The sequence below is a fragment of the Bison bison genome, unplaced genomic scaffold (assembly GCF_000754665.1).
Source record: "Bison bison bison isolate TAMUID 2011002044 unplaced genomic scaffold, Bison_UMD1.0 scf7180017864451, whole genome shotgun sequence".
In the NCBI taxonomy this organism is placed as follows: domain Eukaryota; kingdom Metazoa; phylum Chordata; class Mammalia; order Artiodactyla; family Bovidae; genus Bison; species Bison bison.
In genome coordinates, this window is record NW_011495013.1 from 7,735,897 (window position 1) to 7,759,860 (window position 23,964).

Below are 23,964 nucleotides of genomic sequence, written 5' to 3' on the forward strand. Positions count from 1 at the left end.
GTGGTTGACCAGTTTTCCCAGCACCACTTGTTAAAGAGATTGTCTTTAATCCATTGTATATTCTTGCCTCCTTTGTCAAAGATAAGGTGTCCATATATGTGTGGATTTATCTCTGGGCTTTCTATTTTGTTCCATTGATCTATATTTCTGTCTTTGTGCCAGTACCATACTGTGAGATTTTACTCTTAAAAAAACCATATCATATACGTTTCTCAAAATTCCACCAAATGAATATAATTTTATTAGCAGGGCAAGCTTTATTTTCTATATAAAATATAGCTTCTTTTATATTACACTAAAATAGACATTCTCCAGATTTCTACAAGAAAGTTAAAAGCATAAGTTTTTTTTTCCAAGTTTAAGTGCTCTAAGTGCTGAAATTTAAGTGCTCTAAGCTAGTAAAAATTCTTCACTTAAGGTTGTTCAGAAAACAATATGTTTGAATTGCAGCAGTTTATGTAGGAAATCTGATGGTCAACAGTCTTCATAGAGTATTTGGCTTCCAAACATACTGATAGTGGGATGATCTTGTTTAGAGATACAAATTTTTAACTTAAAAAAAATCAATAGTATCTGCTCAGTTTTATTTGGATTAATTGAAATAATGGGCTTCTTACCCAGTCCTGTCACAGTTTATTTCCAAACTTCCAGTTTATAGCAAAATTATTTCTCATTCTGCTCCAAATTTTCTCTCCATTTCTCCCAAAATTTTTTCTCATTCCTATTCTACTCTCCTTATTCTTGTCTTTTTGTTAGTTTTCTCAATAAAATTGTCAGTTTCCGTGAGAACAAGACCTGTTTCAGTTTCAAGACCTGTTTACCTGCCTTGTTGATCACTGTCTCCCACATTCCTAGAGCAGGCCGGGCACACAGAAAGTATAATAAGAATTTAAGTGCTGATGAATGGTTGCCCAACATGGTGCTTTGTATGGTAGTTTGGGCTCCCCAGGTGGTGCTAGTGGTAAAGAACCTGCCTGCCAATGCAGGAGACACAGGAGATGCGGGTTCAATCCCTGAGTCTGGGAGATCCCTTGGAGAAGGAAATGGCAACCCACTCTAGTATTCTTGACTGAAGAATTCCATGGACAGAGGAGCTTGGCTGGCTACAGTCCTTAGGGTCACAAAGAGTTGGACACAACTGAAGTGACTTAGTACACGCATGGTAGTTTGTTGAGTAAATGAAATAGATCTGTGGATATACAGTGTTGTTACAAAGCCATAATTAAGCTGTAAGAGGACATTTGTTTGGTTGGCAGTGTTTAATTATACAGTGGAAAGTGAGAAATTAGGTTGGAAAGGCAGAGAAGGCTTTCCAAGGAGGTGAGAGTTCAGTGAAGACAAGGAGCTAGCCACACCAGCCACTACTAGGAGTAACAAGTGAAGGCTACTTAATTAAAAGCTTCTAAGATGAGAAGAAATTAAGCCTATTAAAGAAAGAAGGGAGAAAATTAGGAAATGAGGTTACAGAGATACATGGAGACAGGATTCTATAGGCCATTTTAGACTGTGGTGGGGATTTGGAAAGGGAAGCCACTGTAGAATTTTGGAAGGAGAATTTTGGAAGGACACAAAAGGATGGACTTAACTAAAGGCTTATTTCACCTGAGCTTATGTCTTACTACTCTTTGACCTCATCTCATACCATCTCTCTTCTCTCATCAGCCAACCTGGCTAGTAAAGTTCCTTTTACCCTCCTCAAGTAAATTCCCACATCTGGGTGTTTGCATTTACTTTTAGCAGAGAGGTTTTTCTATTCAATGCTCTCTCTTAAAAAATACTCCTTTATGCTGCTTTTACTCCTTTCCATGGCAGTCAACATATTCTGTAGTTTTTAGTTCACTTGTTTATTTTCCCCCATTTAGAATGACTGTAGTAGAGCAGGAATTTTACTTTACTCACAGTTGTAACCCCAGCTTCTAGAAAATGCCTGACAGATGGTAGATACTCAATAAAAACATATTGAATCAGAGAATGAAAAGTGTTGTTTCAGAGAATGAGTGAGAGAGAGTAATGCAACGTAATGTCAGAGGTGAGCAAGCTTCAGAACATGTAAAGCTCTTTAAAAATTAAAAATTCAAATTTTGTTACAACTGCCATGAAAAATCATGGGGAATTAAGCAGGGGAGTGATGTAATCTGATTCACACTGGCTGATATTTGGAGAATAAATTGTAATAGACAGAAGAGATTTCATTCATTCTTTCCTTCGCTAATATAAACAGGCAAGTGTATCAGTCAGCTAGGGGCTTCCCTGGTGGCTCAGCAGTAAAGAATCTGGCTGCAAGGCAGGAGATGTGGGTTTGATCCCTGGATCGGGAAGGTCCCCTGGAGAAGGAAATGGTAACCCACTCCAGTATTCTTGCCTTGGAAATCCCATGGACAGAGGAGCCTGGCTGGGGTTGTAAGAGTCAGGCACAACTTAGCGATTAAACCACCAAACCACCACTATCAGTCAGCTATTGCTGTATTACACACAACCCAAATTCTAGGATGCTCAGGCTTCAGTTGTTGCAGCTCCCAAGCTCTAGAGTACAAGATCAATAGTTGTGGTGCACAGGCTTAGTTGCTCCAAGGTATGTGGGATCTTCCAGGAACAGGAAGATCCACCTGTGTCTCCTACATTGGCAGGCAGATTCTTTACCCCTGAGCCACCAAGGGACCCCCAAATTATTCTTTATAGACAAATAAGACTTGAAAAAGCTGTTCAAAGCATTTCATCTTTGTATAAACAACAATAAATTTTAACTGACTTTATTTGTACTTTTTGTTCTTATGTTTCTGAAATAGAATAGTAGTCTGGGAATTGGATTATTTGGCCCTGATTTCGGCTGTTACGTGGCTTTGCCAAGTCACTTAATATCTTGGCATCAGTTTCTTTAAGATATCTTCCAGATACAAGTGCCTATGAATTTAAAGCTGGTCCATCAGCAATATTTATGAACTACCAGAATTATAAGTAAATTACTCTGGGAACCAAAATAGCTTATTATCAAACCCAAAAGTATTGAAGGGATCTTTAGACTCATTGAGTCAAACTCCCTCATTTTAGAGATGAAGAAACTGAAGTCAAGAGTGATGATTCAATTTTCCCAAGATTATAGACAATTAGTAATGGAGTTTAAGATGGGAAAAGGCATATAATCCTATAGAAAATTTGACTTTGTTGTTAAATTTTTAAGTGTGTGTAAGAAGATATTCACACCTGTACCTAGAAGATACATCTTAAGTTGAATCATACGAAACTGCTATTTTTTGGGGGTAAAAAATTGTCAAATATCATCAACTTCATTTGGTTTAACATAATTGAGAACATTAGCAGCACTGTTTGTAAAAACAAAAACACAGCAAATTACCCAAATGTCCACAAACTATAAAATATAAAAATTACTGGTGAGATAGTCATAAAGGGGAATTCTATAGAACAGTAGGGAAAAAAGCAAACCTTACAGTCAGAGCATTAAGAATGATAAATCTCAAAAGCAAGCAAATCACCAAAGAATGCATACTATATGATTACATTCTTAGAGAATACAAAAAGAAGAAAATGAAACAATTTATTATTTAAAGATAATCTTATAGGGCAAATTTCTTTCTTTCTTTCTTTTTTTTTTTGGCCATTCCCCATGGCATGTAGGATCTTAGTTCCCTGAGCAGGGATTGAACCCATGTCCCCTGCAGTGGAAGCTCCAAGTCTTAACCAGTGGATTAGCAGGGAAGTCCCGAGAAATCATTTTTTTTGAAGCAAGGACTATTAGACAGAAAATCAGATTAATTGTTACCTCCGAGAGGTAATGTTTTATTTCTTAAATTAGGTGGTTGATACGTTGGTGTATATTATTTTTTTCTTTATAACTGACACATATTTCCTAAATTAAATTATTCAATATTTAAAACAATATAACATTAAAGAAATGACACATGCTCTTTGCTGACAGGAGTATAAATTGGTATAGACACTTGAAAGGGCTATTGGCAGTGTCTATTAAAATGAAAAAGAAGGAATGTAATAGATTTTCTGTGTTAGAGAAAGTTTGGATTAAACTCCTGGAGAATTACTTTGCTTACTATAATCTTAAGAAGCTACCTGAATTTTGAGATCTCTAATTGCTCTGAAATCCTCCAGTGTCCCTGCCCACATATTCTGCTTCCTCCATCCCTCCCCTCCTGCCCTACAGCACTCCATACCCACTTACCCACCAGTCACTCCCTCATTCGTTCATATCACATGGCCTCCCTCTTTCATATGCTCCCCAAACATAAAACAATTTAAGTTCTAAGGTCAGTAACTAGACAAGATTTTATTATTTTTCCTGCCATAAAACATGCAACATTAATGTTCATTTACAATGAGAACTTACAAAAGGCAACAAAGATTATTTGCACTCCCTTATCATCCTCTGCCCCACGCCCCCTAAAATGTTGGAAGCATTTTGCTGTGTAAACAGTTCAGAGAGAGTATTGTTTCACTGGAATGAGGTCCACCCACACTGTTTCCAGAGATAAAGTTTTGGAATGGTTAACTACATAGTAAATGATACTGATGCAGCCATGGAATTTTCTGTCCAGTTCAATCAGATGTTTTCACAAAAATTCGTATAATCAAAATTCTTACTACTAAAAATTACTTTTGTAGTAATTGGGGGTTAGATGAGATGAACAGTGTCCAGGACTAGATTGCCTACGGCTAGCTTATGTGAAAATTTGCAGCAATTCTTACTAAAACAACCAGCCTAAAAAATTCCTCAGTTACAGTAAACTATCCCTGAAGTAATATAATTCTCCTTGGAATATTTAGAAGTTTTGTCTCAGAATTTATCCTGTATCTCTGAATCAAAGTTGGTTCATTTTCAAATTACAGAGATAAATGAAATAATAACCATGAAAAAATTGAATTCAATTATTTTACCTTTTGCTAGACTTGAGCTTAATAGTTGTTTCTCACCTGTATGTGTGGTAAAATTCACATAACTCAATACTGCTTTTAGGGCTTCCCAGGTGGTGCTAGTGGTAATGAACCTGCCTGCCAGTGCATGAGACAAAAGATGTGCAAGTTTGATCTGTGGGTTGGGAAGCCACTGTAGGAGGACATGGCAACTCATTCCATTATTCTTGCCTGGAGAATCCCATGGACAGAGGTGCCTGGTGGGTTACAGTCCCTACAGTTGCAAAGAGTTGGACATGACTGAAGCAACTTAGCACACACACACGCACGCATACTGCTTTGCCCCAGAGACACAGATCCCACTATTAAAGTTTTGTTTCTAAGACAGCATTTAGTCAAACTATCTTTTGTTGTTTTCTTGCTTTCTTAAGATTTTTGAGATGTAAAGCTGACTTTATTTCACTGAATCCTAAAATTTGTTTTTGCCCATTTTTGTTCAGGGTAAGTAACACTAGGAAAATAAGCCTTTCAAATGGAAAAAAAAAATTGAGAAGATAGAAAACCTAGTCACAGGGTCACTGTGTTGGTAGCTTTTCAAATGGAGAATAGATTATAAAAATCTCTTAAACAGTATAAAATGTTGTCATTCTGTGTTTTAGTATTTAGCTCCCCCCCCCCAAAAAAAAAGGCAGTTATAATAATGGGTCTGGTTCAGTGGATTTATATGCTTATTTGAATCCTCTTCAAGGGGGAAAAAAAAGGCCAACTGATATTTAATTCACTTTTCTATTAGAGTCTATTTTATTAAGGAGGAAGTGAATTAGACTTGAAAAATTATTATCTCTGGGAAAGTGGTCTAGTATAGACCCACTTTTAAACACATTTTCTGAAATGCACATCAAGTGGGTTAGCTCAGTTTCCTGTAACGTGGTGATTTCTAGTCTGGTGGGGTTGCTGTGCTCTTTCCTACTTTCGGGCATTATACACACACTGATGCTTTCTGATGAAACACAGATGATGAAACACACTGATGGAGAGAAGTGGATGTGCCGGGGAGGGGGCTGTAATGAACTGCTGAGCCCAAGCCAGTGCACACAGCTCCCTGATGCTCCAGCAGAGAACCAAGTATTGGTAGACTTTCCATTCAGTAAGCGGAATCCAGACTTTGATGTGAAGTTTGTCATGCTTAGATGATGACAGCTAAAGCACTTTGCAAACACTGTGAAGAACTTGTGTGTGTGAGCCCAGCAGAACGTGTCTGCCAGCCCGTGGATCAGGTGCTGGAGACTGCCCATCAGGCAGTAAAAAAGTATATTAGTGGAGAAAGAAAGTTTCTATTTCTTGGAGAAAGAAAGAAAATGTTAATGCATCTCCCTTTCGTCGGTTGACATCTCCCTCTTTCCCTTTTTCCAGGCTATGTGCTGTCCCTGAGCTGTCCGAATACCTCCCAGGCTTGGTGTGAGATCACACGTGTGTCACAGCTGCTGGCTTCTCCTGTCCTCTACAGGGACCTGAATTCCAGCATAACCAACCTGAGTGTTTCTACAAATACAGAGAACAAATACAACCTTTATATAGGCCTGGTACTGGCAATAAGTTCCAGTATTTTTATTGGCTCCAGTTTCATCTTGAAAAAAAAGGGCCTTTTGCAACTGGCCAAAAAGGGTGTCACTAGAGCTGGTAAGAGACAAATGCAACTAACAAATTCAAGTTTCTAATTGCAGAGATAATTGTATTGTAAGACCGTGGTGCTATGAGAATTTCAGAGAATTTCCCTGTCTCTGTCTTAGCCCCTATCTCTGTTCTCAGCAGTTTCCAGGATTGAACCAGTTATGTCTCCTTTAGGTTGAGACTAAAACTCAAAAGATTTAGCATGTGGAATGAGTTATTCTTTCATAACCTTGTTGTCGTTCAGTTGCTAAGTCATGTCTGACTCTTTGCGACCCTATGGACTGCAGCATGCCAGGCTTCCCTGTCCTTCACTGTCTCCAGGAGTTTGCTCAAACTCACATCCATTGAGTCAGTGATGCCATTCAACTATCTCATCCTCTGTCACCTCCTTCTCCTCCTTAGTCTGAGATTTCAGGATTTAAAGTCAGATCAGGCTAAACACATTAGGGGGTTTTGTTTGCACTCAGAGTAAAATCCAAACATCCTTGCACAATCTCTGACCTCACCTCCTGTCTAAAGTGTCCCATGCTACCTCTCCAGCTTCATCTTCTGCTACTCTCCCTGCCACCTGCTTTTCTCTGGCTCTTAGAATTTACCAAGTTCTTTCCCACCTCAAGAGACAGGGGTTCAATCCCTGAGTTGGGAAGATCCCCTGGAGTAGGAAATGGCAACCCACCCCAGTATTCTTGCCTGGAGAATCCCATGGACAGAGGAGTCTGGTGGGCTACAGTCCATGGGGACAGCAAAGAATCAGAAATGACTGAGCGCAGCATGGCTGGGACAGCTTCCCACCTCAAGGTCTTTTCCTTTGCCTGCAACTCTCTTCTTCCTGCCTGTCACTTGGTGACTCATACTTCAGACTTCAACTAAAATATAACCACTCCAGAATGGCCTTCTTGACCATCCTCTTTGGGAAGGTCTCACTCACCTCCACCCCCGCTATTATTGCACTAAGGGTTTCCTTCACTGTCCCTGGAATAATTTGTCATTGTACATTTATTGTTTATTTACTTGTTGTCAACAGTCTTGTTTATTGATAGTAGATTCACAAAAGCAGGAACCTTCCCTAGCATAGAGGTTGGCACCCAATAAGTATTGTCAAGTCAATAAATAGATAGCAGTAGAATTAGGTACTATTTGCAGTGACATTTCAGAAGCTGTTAGCTCTGCTTGACTGTCCTTTATTAGCCATGAATTTTCTATTCATTCTTATCAAGAAAAATGTCTTTAAAAAGCTAAATATTGTTCTAAGATCCATGGAGGATAATAAATGGTTATGAATTACACAAACAAGTTTATAGAAGAGTACTATTGAGGGGACACTGATTAAAATAGTTTAGAATTTAAAAAGATAGACAAAATAAAAGATAATTGAAAAGTCGAATAAGTCCATGCAGCAGTTTATTACACAATTTTTAAAGTGGCATTTCAGTCCACTAGAGAAAGGATGAATTATTCAATCGAAAGTATAGAGACAACTGTCAAAAACTAGAGGAGAAAAATGTAAGAGTCCTACTTTATTCCATTTTTCACAATAGATTTCACATACTTTAATTTAAATTTAAAATAAAGTAATTTTTTTAAATCCTAAAAGAAAGTCTTCCTAAGCATAAAGATAAAGGAGGAAACAATTCTATATGAAGAAAGAGATTATCTGGATTGACCAAAAAAAAAAAAATCCTACTTGAAAACACCTTTAACTGAAACTGAAAAGGAAATGACATGTAGGGGAGAAAATTTCAAAATATATGACAAAGGGTAGTTAGGATCCACAGTATGTAAAGAGTGACTACAGGTGATAATCCCAGGAAAAGGAAATGGCAACCCACTCCAGAATTCCTGCCTGGAGAATCCCAAGGACAGAGGACCCTGGCAGGCTACAGTCCATGGGGTCTCAAAAAAGTCTGACATGACTTAGGTGTGACTAAACAACAACAATAGTTGATAAGAAAATGATTAGTACCTAACAGAAAAAGACAAAGCACATAAACAAGGAACAGAATAAGAATTGTAAGTGGCCAATAAACATACTTAAGTAAATGTTAATTCACTAGTACCCAAAGAGATATCAACTATATAACAATTGGCTCCAGGGTTGTTGCCTACTATTTTAATAAGATTTGGTTTTTCTTTAAAAAATAATGCCCTATGCTGCTAAGGGAACTTGAGAAATAAATAGCTTTCTTAAACATTGCTGGAAGCAATATAAATAGGTACAAACTTTCCTGAGAGAAATTTGGGAAAGTTTAAAATGTTACCATCTTAAAATCGAATAATTCTACTTCTGGGAATTTATCTTAAGAAGTGAATGAAACTACAGTAATAAAAACAGCATCATATTGGCACAAAAACAGACATATAGATCAATGGAACAGAGATAACCCACACATCTACAGTCAATTATCCTATTATAAAGCAAGCAAGAATATATAATGGAGAAAAGAGTTTCTTCAACATGTGGTGTTGGGATAACTGGACAGCTACATGTAAATCAAGGAAATTAGAACATCCCTCATACCATATACAAAAATAAACTCAAAAAGTTTTAAAGACCAAAATATAAGATGTGACACCATAAAACTCCTAGAGGAGAACATAGGCAAAACATTCTTGGACATAAATGGTAGCAATATTTTTATATGTCTCCCAAGGCAAAAGAAATAAAAGCAAAAATAAACAAATAGGACCTAATCAAACTTAAAGCTTTTGCATAGCAAGGGAAACCACCAACGAACAAAAAAGACAACCTATGTAATGGGAGAAAGTATTCGAAAATAGTGTAACCAACAAGGAGTTAATATCCAAAATATACAAATAGCTCATACAACTCAATATCAAAACAAACAACCCAATCAAAAAAATGGCAGAACACTTAAATAGACATTTTTCCAAAGAAGACATTCATATAACCTATAGACACATGAAAAGACGTTCAGTGTCACTAATTATCAGGGAAATGCAAATCAAAACTATAGTGAGGTATTATCTCACCCTGGTCAGAATGGCCATCATTAAAAAGTCCACAGACAAATGACTAGAGAGGGTGTGGAGAAAAGGGAACCCTCCTATACTGCTGGTGGGAAGGCAAATTGGTACAGCCACTATGGAAAACGACTGGAGGTTTCTTAGAACACTAAAATTAGAGTTACCGTATGATCCAGCAGTCCCATTCCTGGGCATGTATTCAAAAAGACAAAAACTCTAATTTGAAAAGACATATACACCCCAGTGTTCAAAGCAGCACTATTTACAAAAGCCGAAACATGTAAAAATCCCAAGTGCCCATCAACAGATGATTGGCTTAAGAAGATGGGATATATAAATATAATGGAATATTACCCAATCATAAAAATGAATTAAATCTTGCCATTTACACCAACACAGATGCACCTAGAGAATATAATACTAAGTCAAACAGAGAAAGACAAATATATATTACTTATATGTGGAATCTACAAAATAATGCAAATGAGAACCAGACTCATAGACATAGAAAACAAATTTATGGTTACCAAAGGGAAGGGGATAAATTAGAATAAATTAGAAGTATGATATTAAGAGATACAAACTACTGTACCTAAAATAGATGAGCAACAAATATTTACTGTATAGCATATAGAACTACATTCAATATCTTGTAATAACCTATAATGGAAATTAATCTGAAATATATATATATATATAAAAAACTGAATCACTTTGCTGTATACCTGGAACTAACACAAAATTATAAATCAAGTATATTTCAATTTCTTAAAAAAAGAATTAAACGCATCCAATATAAGCATTATAGCCTATAAAGTAAAAGAGTTTAAAAAAAAAAGAGTAAATAAGAATTCAACCTAGATTTACATATCTGGATGTTTATAATATTTAAGGCTTTTATATAATGATAAGAAAAAAACTAAAAACAATATATATTGTTTCTAGTTTTATATATATATATATACACTCTATGTTTATATATATATATATACACACACACACACACACACACACTCTATGTTTGAGTGTCTGTATGATCTCATACAGGTTAATAATAATACACCAGACTTTGGAATGCTCAATTATTAATTAAGGGCTGACAAAGTATTTCTGATACTAAGTTTTTTTAAAATAGCATATGAAATCATATTTTAATATTCCAATTTAGTTATTTGCAAATTTTGTAAGGAGAAAATCATAAATGGTTAATTCATGTGGTTAAGGTCAAAAATTACAAGAGTGGGAAGATAATTCTCTGAGTATCTTAGGAAAGGTTTTGTTGTTTTCAGTAGACTAGACACAAATAGATTCAAGGGATTAGATCTGATAGACAGAGTGCTTGAAGAACTATGGACAGAGGTTCATAACATTGTACAGGAAGTGGTGATCAAAACCAACCCCAAGAAAAAGAAATGCGAAAAAGATAAAATGGCTGTCTGAGGAGGCCTTACAAATAGCTGAGAAAAGAAGAGAACTGAAAGGCAAAGGAGAAAAAGAAAGATACATCCATCTGAATGCAGTTCCAAAGAATAGCAAAGAGAGATAAGAAAACCTTCCTAAGTGAACAGTGCAAAGAAATAGAGGAAAACAATAGAATGGAAAGACTAAAGATCTCTTCAAGAAAATTAGAGATACCAAGGAAACATTTCATGCAAAGATGGGCACAATAAAGGACAGAAACGATATGGACCTAACAGAAGCAGAAGATATTAAGAAGAGGTGGCAAGAATACACAGAAGAATTATACAAAAAAGATCTTAATGACCCAGATAACGAGGATGATGTGATCACTCACCTAGAGCCACACATCCTGGAATGTGAAGTCAAGTGGGTCTAAGGAAGCATCATTACAACCAAAGCTAGTGGAGGTGATGGAATTCCAACTGAGCTATTTCAAATCCTAAAAGATGATGCTGTGAAAGTGCTGTATTCAGTATGCCAGCAAATTTGGAAAACTCAGCAGTGGCCACAGGACTGGAAAAGGTCAGTTTTCATTCCAATTCCAAAGAAGGGCAATGCCAAAGAATGCTCAAACTACCGCACAATTGCACTAATTTCACGTGCTAGCAAAGTAATGCTCAAAATTCTCCAAACCAGGCCTACAGTACTTGAACAGAGAACTTCCACATGTTCAAACTGGATTTAGAAAAGGCAGAGGAACCAGAGATCAAATTGCCAACATCCGTTGGATCATAGAAAAAGCAAAAGAATTCCAGAAAAACATCTACTTCTGCTTCATTGACTATGCTAAAGCCTTTGACTATGTGGATCACAACAAACTACGGAAAATTCTTAAAAAAGATGGGAATACCAGACCACCTTACCTGCCTCCTGAGAAACCTGTGTGCAGGTCAAGAAGCAACAATTAAAACTGGACATGAAACAACAGACTGGTTCCCAATTGGGAAAGAAGTACTTCAAGTGTGTATATTGTCACCCTGCTAATTTAACTTCTATGCAGAGTACATCATGCAAAATGCCAGGCTGGATGAAGCACAAGCTGGAATCAAGATTGCCAGGAAATATCAATAACCTCAGATATGCAGATGACATCACCTTTATGGCAGAAAGCGAAGAGGAACTAAAGAGCCTCTTGATGAAAGTGAAAGAGGAGAGTGAAAGAGCTGGCTTGAAATTCAACATTCAAAAAATGAAGATCATGGCATCTGGTCCCATCACTTCATGGCAAATAGATGGGGAAACAATGGAAACAGTGACAGACTTTATTTTCTTGATTTTCTCCAAAAGCACTGCAGATGGTGACTGCAGCCATGAAATTAAAAGATGCTTGCTCCTTGGAAGAAAAGCTGTGACAAACCTAGACAGCATATTAAAAAGCCTAGACATTACTTTGCTGACAAAGGTCCATATAGTTAAAGCTATGGTTCTTCCAGTAGTCATGTATGGATTTGAAAGTTGGACCATAAAGAAGGCTGAACACCGAAGAATTAATGCTTTTGAGATTTGGTGTTGTTGAAAACTCTTGAGAGTCCCTTGGACTGCAAGGAGATCAAACCCGTCCATCCTAAAGGAAATCAGTCCTGAATATTCATTAGAAGGACTGATGCTGAAGCCCCAATACTTTGGCCACCTAATGCAAAGAACTGACTCATTGCGGAAAAAAAGACCCTGATGCTGGGAAAGATTGAAGGTAGGAGAAGGGAATGACAGAGGATGACATGGTTGGATGGCATCACTGACTCAATGGACATGAGTTTGTGCAAGCTCCCAGAGTTGGTGATGGACAGGGAAGCCTGGCATGCTGCAGTCCATGGGGTCACAAAGGGTCAGACACAACTGAGCGACTGAATGACAGCTGACACAAATTCAGTTTCATGGTGCCAAAAGGTAGAGAATAAGTGGAGTCCAGCTGGCTAATGCTGGTTATTCTCTCATTGACTATCCAAAATTTCAAAAGCTCTTATGTCAACCATCTTTCCTTTAATGTCTTCATTAGGTACTAATCTAATATTTACGGGGTTCTGTCTTTAACTGTGGCTAAAATAAAGCATTTAGGGCTTATAATACTCTATCTACACCTCTGAATGGCATAAATAGTTTACCTTCCATATCAGTAAACAAAGGATACTGCTGACATCAAGACAGTAGTGACTGCCCCCACCAGCAGTCAGTGCAGCCTGAGGGGATTTGAGATGGAGAGCACTCGATATTGGCCCTAAACAGTTAAGGTGCATACCAAAGGAATGATTCCAGTGAGCCAGACTCCTACATCTTCCCATACAAATAGAAGTGCTAAATTCATTGTTTAAAATTAACAGTAATCTTTTGATGTTCCAACTACCTGTTTGTTTTATTTTTTTTGCAAAACTCCTATATATCCTGGCTCCTCCCTTTTCTATTCAGAGCAGGCCCTCAGAATTATCCGAGAGGCTGCCTCCCAGACTTAAGCCCTCAGCAAATCCACCAAATAAAACATAATTTTCAGATTTTAGGTTTGCATTTTTTTTTGAGTTGAAAATAATAAACCTCATGACTAATTTTCCTGCAAATGAAGAAAACTTATTTTCTGTAGAAATCAAAGGCAATGTAAAGGAGATCTCTAGAAATGACTGAGTAAGTAAGCTAAAAGATCAGATATACTGAGTAGGCCTTAAGTCTTGCTTTTTCCAACCATATTCCGGTACCTTTTATAGAAGTTAATTCCCCAAACCCTCTTCTTCCACTTTAGAACTTAATTTCTATTTTCATCATTTTCCTAGGACAAGGTGGACATTCTTACCTCAAGGAATGGCTCTGGTGGGCAGGATTACTCTCAAGTGAGTCCATAATGCCAAGAATGGTGTTTGCTTGCAAAATGATGAATAAATTACATGCAGTTGTTCAAACTGATCAGTTTATCCAACTGGTAAGGCTGGCATATCAGTCTGAAAGTTTTTGTGTGGGCATAATGTCTCATATATAAAGTAAGTCCTATGAATTTAGAATTAATTTTTATTCTGTCTTCCTCCCACCCTCATGTTCTCAATACTGTCTTGGATAGCCAAGAAAAAACTTACCATCTGAAATCTTAAGTTTTATCACTAACTTCTCCTTCTTTCGTATTTTATTCCCCATAATAATTGATGAAAATGCTTCCCTCCTATATTTCCCTGGCTCCTAATTCTATATGTGACTATTCTAGCTGCATAGAGTGGGTAAATTTCCTAGCAAGGACCAAAACGTGGATAAATGAAAGTCCCCTCAGGTTGCTTGGCTCTGAACAAACAGAGAGGAGATGAAGATTGTCAGCATCTCCCTCCTCCTAGACTTGCCCGGAGGATTAAATGAGACTCTGTATGAAGTGAAACCACTTTCGTTAATGTGATGTCCAGAGAGAAGGCAGTGTTATCTCTCAAGCACTTTTGCAGATTTATATCTCCCTGCTAACTCCTCTGAACTTTCTCAAATTCCAAGCCTTAAACTTCCAGAGAAAGGACCTCATAAATTGTAGTTTCACATACTTGCCAGCCATCTCCCTCTGCAGCCAGAAGCCTTAAAACTTCCATCGGTTTTCCTGTACCATGTAAAACATTTCAGTATTTTTGAGATTCTCTTAAAGAATTGGATAACTTTTTCTTTAAACAAATGGTGGTATCTAAAAGGCTTGTTACGTCAAAACTTGGTTTCGCCTCTTGGTGGGTGTCAAAAGACACAACCAAACCAAAGATAAGAAGAAGAAAGGATTTGTTACTTGGAGCAGGTAAGGAGAATTCTGGGGATCTTTCCCAAAGTGCTGTCTCCCCAAACAGCAAATTGGAAAAGTTTCAAGCTCAAAGTATGTGCATATTCATAGAGGGCTTGAGCAGAGAAGAATCGAACATAGAAATGGGTTGAAGGTTGATAAAATCCAGGCTAAGGCTTCTGTCTAGTTTATAGAGGTCATGAGGGTTGGGCAAGTTCAACATCATTCCTTAGGTTCAAATGGACTTAGTGGTGGAGGGGATTTAAATTCTGCAAAATAGCTCAAGAAAGTACTTTAGGCTAGCCTTTCCACTGAACCAGAATTGGGAGTCTTTACAACCAATTTATCATCTTTGCTGTTGTGACTTTTCTTGCCTGATAACAGTTTGTCCTTTTGTTCCTTTAAGATCATTAATTATTGAGCTCTGTTCAACGGCAAGCACTGTGGCCAGGCTTAGAGCACACAATAGCTTAGGCCTAAAATGGCTTCTCTTACATCAAAAAGCTGTATCTCGTTCTTTTCCTTTGGGAAACCCATACCCTATCTGCTTACAAGATGGTGAATAAAAATAATTTCAATTTATATAGCGTTTTTTCAATTTTTAAGGTGTTTTCACATTTGTTTTCATACTTCATTTGAGTAACTGTTGTCAGGGACCATACTGGAAAGATTCCAAATAAATACTTGGATGATTCTCTCCCTTTACTCTCTCTCTTTCTCGTATCTTCCCACCCTCTGCCTATGCGATAGAAAGTAGAAGAAGAATATTATATGGCTACATTTGTAATTGTATTCTCACCATGCACATGGTTTCAACAAGTATTAAAGACAGAAAAGCATTGTCTTCAACATTAGAGATTTTTACCTAGAGACAAACACACATTACTTCATGAAGTCAGTATTTTCCTGGAAAGCTATCATGATAAAAATATAAATAATGAGGTATTCAAGAAGGCTTATGTTGATGAAAAATTAACTAGTCAATCTAAAAAAGAAATGGAAAATTTTTATTCAAGTCAAATTGAGAATTATAACCTGAGAACAGCCTCTCAGCAAACTATTCTGTACGTTAGAGATCAAATCACAGTTGTATAAGTTTTTCGAGACAGGAGGCTGTACACTAAATGCTGTATAACGAACACTTTACACAATCCAGAGGTGCACGTACAAAGAAGGTCGTGGTCCCTTCAAGATTGAGGAGGAAGGATACCCGCTAAGGAGTCTGGCTAACGCACAAGACACACTAAAGGGGAGAGGGGAGGCCCAAATGGGGAAAAAAATTGTGTACATTTTTCTCATCTTGCCATAAAATGTGAATTTTATTTCATTGCTTATGATTCCAAGAAAACTACCATTGTTGCTGTTATGCACAGTCTCCTAATGTTCCATTCTGTATGTTTCTATTTGTTTTAAGATGTTTTGAAGCTGATTACTCTTGCAGATCTGGCTGGGGATGGGGTAGGGGCTGGGAGTGGAGTGGATAGCAGCCAGGGGGAAAGAGAAAAAGTGTACTGGTGTCTTTTATCTGTTCCAGAAGCTCTCTCAACAAGAAGTATGTGCTTGGCATAGCTGCAGTGTGAAATACTACATTCTGTGGGCAAGCATTCAGTTGTGACCCAGGAGAATAATCTGCCCTCAATACAAGAACCCAACTCTTAGAGGGATTTTCCATTGCTCTCGAAGTTAATTGCATCCCCCTATCTCATGGAAGTCTGGAGTTGCTCAGATAAGAAAAGGCCTCCAGGAGCACATTGTTAGGACTTGAGCTACGAAGATACTGTTACTTGCTTGTAGATCCCCTGCAATCCAGGGCTGCCTGACTACACAGGCCTGTGGGTATCTCTGCCTATCCCCTGGCTGGACCTCTAGAAAGCATTCTAATTTTACAAGTTGCTTTATTATTAATTTGCCCACAGTAGGTATTCTTGAGCAAACAATAATTCTCTGCTCACTTCAAAGTCTACCTCTGCCAGATTTCAGCAGAGTGACCAACTATGTTTCTGGTACTAAAGTAACTGAAATCTTTATTGAAGGTCTTTTAAAATAGATATTTCCCTGTCACCAGTTTTTGCATTAGTGAGTTTGCATCATCAGGTAATTATGGTGCATCTGCAACCTTTTAATACCAAACTTTCCCCACCTTCCCTAAAAGAAGTTAAATTATTCCTTTTCATTAGATGTGAGTGTCTTCAGAATAAAAGACTACTGTTTTGCCTGTGTCCGTTGTTGAATACACGTGCCTATCCTTCATATTAACGCTGCTGCTTGCTTTCCAGTGGGAGCAGGAGAGGCTGTGAATTTTGCAGCTTATGCTTTCGCTCCTGCCACTCTGGTCACCTCACTGGGCGCTCTGAGTGTTCTTGTCAGGTACGTGAGCAGTAAGGAACTTGGCTTCTGCAGAGATTTTAATACCATGATTCACATAACCCACAAGAAATAGATTACTAAGCGTATCTCAAAGAAAATTTTGAAAATCACAAAAATAATTTAAGAAGATTCCACAATAAATAGCAGTAGAAATAAGAAACAGAGTGTCTTCCTACTAAACTTAAGGTAATCGTGTGTTTTCTTTGTGATGATTCAGTGAAGCCAAGCAGTTTTCCCCTCTCACCTGAACAAATTGCCACAACCCTCTTTATGCTTTCTGTTGCCATAGTGGTTAATGACCATAGTTATCAGAGGACTTTAAAAAGCATGATATTTGGTTTAAATTTCAGCTCTTACTAAAACTCTTGCATTGATGCTGAATTACTTCTGTTTGGAGACATCTTAGTTTCTTTTAGTCCTGCAAGCAGGAGTCATTTTCCTGTCAATAGAAAGTGGATCTAATATATCTGAGTTGATCGTTATTATGATCCCAAATGAATGTGTTCCATGAACCCATGAACTGTTTTATTTTGTAACTAAGCAACTATTGTGTTTTTGCCTTTTCCTTTTATCTCCATTATCAACCTCTAGAAGAAGGTTTATGACTAGGCCTACCCACTGGTGGGAGTGCCAGGGCATAAGGAGAAGGGACCACAGCCGACCTAGTGGTTGAACAGCAGGATGGCATAATCTGTGTCCATCCTGGTGCCAATCTAGAACTCCCTGAGGCCATAGCAACCAAAGTAGTGGGAGCATTGGATAGGTGAAAGTATCAGGGCAATAGCAGTTGGTAAGGAAATATTTTAGTATTTTGACAACCCATTTGGTTGTACTTGTGTGTACCAGCTAAATACTGGCCCTGAAGAGCAGAGTTAATTCTTCTTTAGGCTTATATCTTTCTTTGAAGCTTTCATGAGCATGTATGTTCTAAATGTATCATGCCAGTAAGATGTAAAAATATCTTCTACTTTGACTTTACAGAAAAAGATGGGGAAATTGAAAACAAATTGAGTGGGACCTCTTAGATAGGCCATGGGAAATTTTCAGGTGTACAGAATGCCTATTATAATATTTTAGATAGAAAAGCAATTTAAGCAGATTTGATTAATCATCTTTTCTGAGTTTTAAAGCTAATCAGAGTACAGATGTAGAAAATAAAGTTACCAGAAGGTGAAGGGAGAAGAAGGGATAAATTGGAAGACTGGAATTGACATATATATATACTATATATAAAATAGACAACTAATAACCTACTGTATAGCACAGGTAACTCTACTCAATACTCTGTAATGGTCTATATGGGAAAAGAATCTAAAAAAGAGTGGATATACGCATATGTATAGCTGATTCACTTTGCTGTATTCCTGAAACTAACAGAACATTGTAAATCAACTATACTCCCATGACATTTTTTTAAAATAGCAAACTACCAATGATTTTTAAAATGTTAATCTTAAAGTTTGACAAATGGTAGAAATTTTTCTAAATACAAATATAGTAATATATAACAAACTTCACACACATACATAAAGCAAGCAAGCTAATTGGGGTTTTCAGTGTCATGTAGCATATTCCAAGCAGTTGACTGAGATACAGACTGGTGCACACCATGGCGTGACAACTGAGCTGCTGTGGAATCCAAAGGTAATTGAATAAGAGTGATTTTTTTCCTTCTTCCCACAGTGCAATATTGTCTTCCTACTTTTTAAATGAGCAATTGAACATTCATGGGAAAATAGGCTGCATATTAAGTATATTGGGATCAACTGTGATGGTTATCCATGCCCCACAAGAAGAGAAAGTTGCTACTCTGCATGAAATGGAAATGAAATTGAGAGACCCAGGTCTGTAATTCAACTGAAAGAGACACTCAAATTCTGCTCCACTTTCTGTCATCACATGAGTTTGTAATAATATTGTAATATGCTTCCTGCAAGCCTGTCTGTGGCTTGAGATATAGTACAAGCCTTCTGAAAAAGTGCCACAACTAATTTTTGTGTCCATGCTTCGCTTCCTCAGAATGAAGGGAAGAGATGGGAATTGGAGAGGGGAAAGGCTTATATTCCAACCCAAACTTTGACATCTTCCTCATTCTGAAAATAAAGTCAATCGGGCAATACCTGCTGTACCTTATAGTGTTGTCTGTGAGGTTCAAATATGTCTGTGAAAGTCCATTGTGAGATATCAAAAGCCATGCAGTAACATGTTGTTGCTGTTCCTGTTTTTAATTTAATCACGGTTCTCTTTCTAAAACACTTATGCTCCTAAACTCATGACTAACAAGATTTCACAAAGACCTGACCCTGTTGGCATTTTCTAAAGTCTAATTCTTTTCTCCTTCTAACAGGATTTATCTGCTTTGCTGTGATCATAACTGTGATCTCCTTGGTACTAATTTTGATTGTGGCGCCCAAGAAAGGACAGACCAATATATTGGTCTACATATCAATCTGTTCACTGATTGGAGCATTTTCAGTTTCCTCTGTCAAGGGCCTGGGAATTGCCATTAAGGAACTACTGGAATGGAAGCCCGTTTATAAGCATCCCCTGGTCTTTGTTTTGTTGGCTGTACTTGTGCTTTCGGTGGCAACACAGATCAACTATCTCAACAAGGCACTGGACACCTTTAATACATCTCTTGTGACTCCCATTTATTACGTGTTGTTCACATCCATGGTAGTGACTTGCTCCGCCATCTTATTCCAAGAATGGTATGGCATGAATGCTGGAGATGTCATCGGGACTTTGAGTGGATTCTTCACCATCATCAATGGCATCTTCCTTCTACATGCTTTTAAAAACATTGACATTACCTGGAGTGACCTGACATCCACTACTCAGAAAGAAGTCCTCTCTGCGAATGGCAGTGAAGACAAATATGTCTTACTAGAGAACACAGACTGTTCAGTGCCAGGATTCGATGATGACATTACCTTGTATAGCAGGACTGGTCAAAATCCCTAGAAACGTGGACTTTAACCACCAGGAGACACTTGGAGAGGAGAAGGAATACCTGATTCTTGAAAGAAATATTAGGAAAGCTGGCATTTTTAAAGTTCTAACTAATAATGTACACATGAGGCCAAATAAGCCATCAAGTTTGAAAAATCAAAATTTTGGTCCAGAAGACTTTTGCTGTTTTTCATTTCTGCAAACTTGAAACACTCCCTAAGCATGAAAGAAGTCAAAGAATTAGATAACTCTCAGAATAATCTCTTTCTTTTGGTCACAGTGTGTGTGACCTGCCAGGTGGCTCGTCATTTCTTTGGCTGCTATTCTTAGTTTCTCAGTAATTCACAGGTAAACTCAACTGTGTACTGATAAGCAGAATATCAGTCTTCACTCTAATGAGTCATAGTTTCAAATTATTAAGACTGAGAAGCGAGATCACTGATGCTTCCCCTCGCTCTACAACTTCCTTCTTTCTAAACTAAATAGCTAAAAGGAAGAGTGTTAAAGAACACACACATGTTGGAAATCTGCTCGGTGGTATGCTAGACTGTGCAAGACACATGTGCCCATGAAGGGCTTATAAGTTGTAATTTATTGGTATATCATAGAGGTTTATTAACAATTAAAATGGGAGAATGGAAGAGAGAAATACTTAATACCTTAGGTAAATGAAACTATTTTTCCTTTTCACAAAAACAAATGCACATGATTATGTTCATGGGTTAATTCAGACCTGAACAACACAGGACACAACTGAGTTTCTGAAGAAGCACAAGTGATTTTGGCTTTGGAGTTCTTTCTATTCATTTTGTTCTTTACTTTTATTATTATTATCCCAAGTGTCATTTTTCTTTTTGATGTAGAGACTTTCAAAGAGTAATTGCTGCATTGTTTTAGCATTATATTGTACACTTCAATTTTTCTCAAAGATTTAATCCCCAAAGGGTGGGTTTTCCACAAACTAGAAACAAATAGAAAAATCTTTATGAAAGACCTGAATGAGTTATCATAATTGTCCTCTTGAAATCTGGCACTTTCACCTTTATTAAGGAAATTATAATTGGTTACTAACCTTTTAAAAAATATACATATCCTACCACAATAAGTGGTAGATTGTCTTTTTCTGTTGAATTTCATCCTGGCCATGCTTTCCATCCATTTTATTGTAATTATCTGGGGAGAATAGGAAGGTGGGTTAACTTCTTAGAAAACAAAATACTAAGACCCCGGGGTAAAATACTAAGACCTTAGGACAGGGAAATATATTTTCATGTTAAAGCATGCATAAAATTTTCCTCTCTCACTCCAGGTGCATGGGAGAAGTAACAGTTTTGGTGGTCTTTACTGTTTATGGGTAGATTACTCATCACTCGTTGATTTAATGGAAAAGAAACTAGCTATATTATTTCTAGACCAAAGTTATTTCTCTCAAAAAAATCCTAAGCCCAAAATTATGACATGAAAAAAAAAAAAAAAAAAAAACCCTTCAGTTTGACTGGATTTTTCTTCTCTAATGTCAAATGTTATCTTGTTTGTAATCTAGCTCAAGTCTATCCTGGGTAATAGTAGTAGATTCTTTCCTTCAGAATTCCATTAAAGTGACTTGAGCATTTCCACAGTTTCGTTGAACTATGACTGACGTCCACAGTGATGACCTGAGATGATTGCAAAATTCTAAAGTGCTGGTATAGTCTCTTTGGCATAGGGCTTCCCAGATGGCGCAATGGCACCCCACTCCAGTACTCTTGCCTGGAAAATCCCATGGACGGAGGGCCTGGTGGGCTGTAGTCCATGGGGTCGCTAAAAGTCCGACACGACTGAGTGACTTCACTTCACTTTCCCAGATGGCGCTAGTGGTAAAGAACCAGCCTGCTAATGCAGGAGACATGAGAAACACGGGTTCAATCCCTGGATTAGGAAGATTTCCTGGAGAAGGGCATGACAACCCACTCCAGTGTCCTTGCCTGGAGAATCCTATGGACAGAAGGGACTGGCAGTCTACAGTCCATGGGGTTGCAAAGAGCTGGACACAACTGAAGTGACTTAGCACACAGGCAGTGTTGAGTGCAATTCAGTGCCTTCCAAATTTTTGAAAATTGATAATCCATGGAAGATTCATGGGTTGATACCTCAGGTCAAATATATGTTTACTCTGTTGATTGCTGTTTCATCTAAATTGTATATCAGATACATAAGTTATGAATATAAGCTTGTGTTCATAGAAAACATGGTTTCTAAAAAGGTAGGTGTTAAAAGTTGTAGAAACTCATTTAAAGTTTTTCTTTTTTTATGTTGAAAACTGTTGCTTTCTCCAGGACACCTTCTTAGTGAGCAAATTCATAGCATCCAACCTGACTCCAAGGTAGTCCTCCGTTTAACTGAATCTTGGTTTCAGGTATTTCCTCAAGGGCACCTGTTACAAAGCTTTGCCCTTGGTATATTGTGCCCAGCTTGAAGGTTCCTGGAATACAAGAAACCATGTGTACCCTGGGATGGATAATGAACTGGTGTTGACACATATGCCCAGGAGAAAGTCTCAGAAAAATCTAATAAGTTGAAATATATTGAGAAACAATGAAACATTTGAAAAACTCTAAAAATCTCTGGCGGGCATATGCATTGAAAAACCAAAATTTTGCAAATCCAAAACCCAGAATACTTTTTCCCAAATAGGAAGATGTTGTCTAAGAAGGAATACAATGCTGGATCCCTATATTCAGACTAACTGTGTTAGTCTAACTGGTACTTTCAAATGTATATATTTTAATATACATACACTTTATCTCAGATACCTTAAGATTTATTATGTGAAAAGCCTTTTGTAATTCTGTAAACATAATAGTTTCATTTTATTTTCTAACTTACAATTTTATTCCTAGATCAATGGTTAATTAATTTTTAGTTCAGATTTCCAAATGTTCATAAAGCCTCTAGATTTGGCAGCATGCAATTAACATTTTTAAGGGTATGAAATCAAATGTGTGTGTATGGAAAGCACTCACATTTATCCCTGACATTGAGGCATTCAGTACAATTCAGTTCTCTTGGAAACATTTTAATTCTCATAGTCTTAATATTGGACTGATAAGGACCATTAGTCATCAGTTTTCATAAATTCTTTTTTGTTCTCAGTTTGTCACTTTAGTTCATTTTTAATAATTCAAGTGAAAATGAATTCTATTAGTGTATTATCAACAATACAAAATGTCAGACAAAAATATTTTTCTTAATAAAACCAAACTAAATACACTTTTCACATCCCAATAAAGCTTTGTAGAAAATAACTTATATCAATATATATGAAATATTTTCAAATATTTAAAAAATTATGATTATGAAATTTTCTATTTTTCTAATGTTTATAAATACTGTGCATTTTAGAAAGTTTACAACTTTTGATGTTTCTCTATATCTTTCATTTGTAATAAAATAATGTGGCTTACTTATCCTTGTTGAAGTTCTGTTTTGAGTTTCTTGAAGTTAAGTTTATGCCATGGCAAAATTAAAAAGAAAAGTTCGAGGTTTAAAATGCTTTGTGCTTAATGCTTTGTCATTTTCCTTGAAATTAAAGTCTATGTTTTAGAGAAAGGCTCTGCACAAAACCATCTCCTGTATAACTAACTGATCTGGCACCTGAACAAAAAGTAGAAGAAACTGTCTTATCTTTTGATAATTTTGTTGAACAGTCAGTGTAATGGTATCACCTCTCAGTTCAGAAATTTAAAAGAAAAACAAGAAAGAGAAAAAAATATATAACAATATTTGGTAGCACTGCATTACATTAAAATTTATATTCTCAAACCCTCTTTCTGGCCCCAGGGGAACTTGACCACATGCCTTTATCAACTTTATCAGTATTGACCATATCACCATGACTTTATCAACTTTCCTTATTTTAATTTGATTTCATGTTTAAGAACAGCTCT

At 37.1% G+C, this 23,964-nt stretch overlaps 1 protein-coding gene across 1 annotated transcript in view; it reads left to right on the forward strand.

Annotated features, from left to right (window-relative positions):
• Nucleotides 1-23,553, forward strand: part of NIPAL1 (NIPA-like domain containing 1) — a 31,138-nt gene extending 7,585 nt beyond the window's left edge. The window contains exons 2-6 of the mRNA XM_010858886.1: nt 6,295-6,561; nt 13,758-13,814; nt 16,996-17,086; nt 18,770-18,930; nt 19,434-23,553. Coding sequence (XP_010857188.1) covers nt 6,295-6,561; nt 13,758-13,814; nt 16,996-17,086; nt 18,770-18,930; nt 19,434-20,050 — 1,193 coding nt within the window. The 3' untranslated portion in view covers nt 20,051-23,553. The remainder of the gene's footprint in view (nt 1-6,294; nt 6,562-13,757; nt 13,815-16,995; nt 17,087-18,769; nt 18,931-19,433) is intronic.
• Nucleotides 23,554-23,964: the final 411 nt, after the last annotated feature.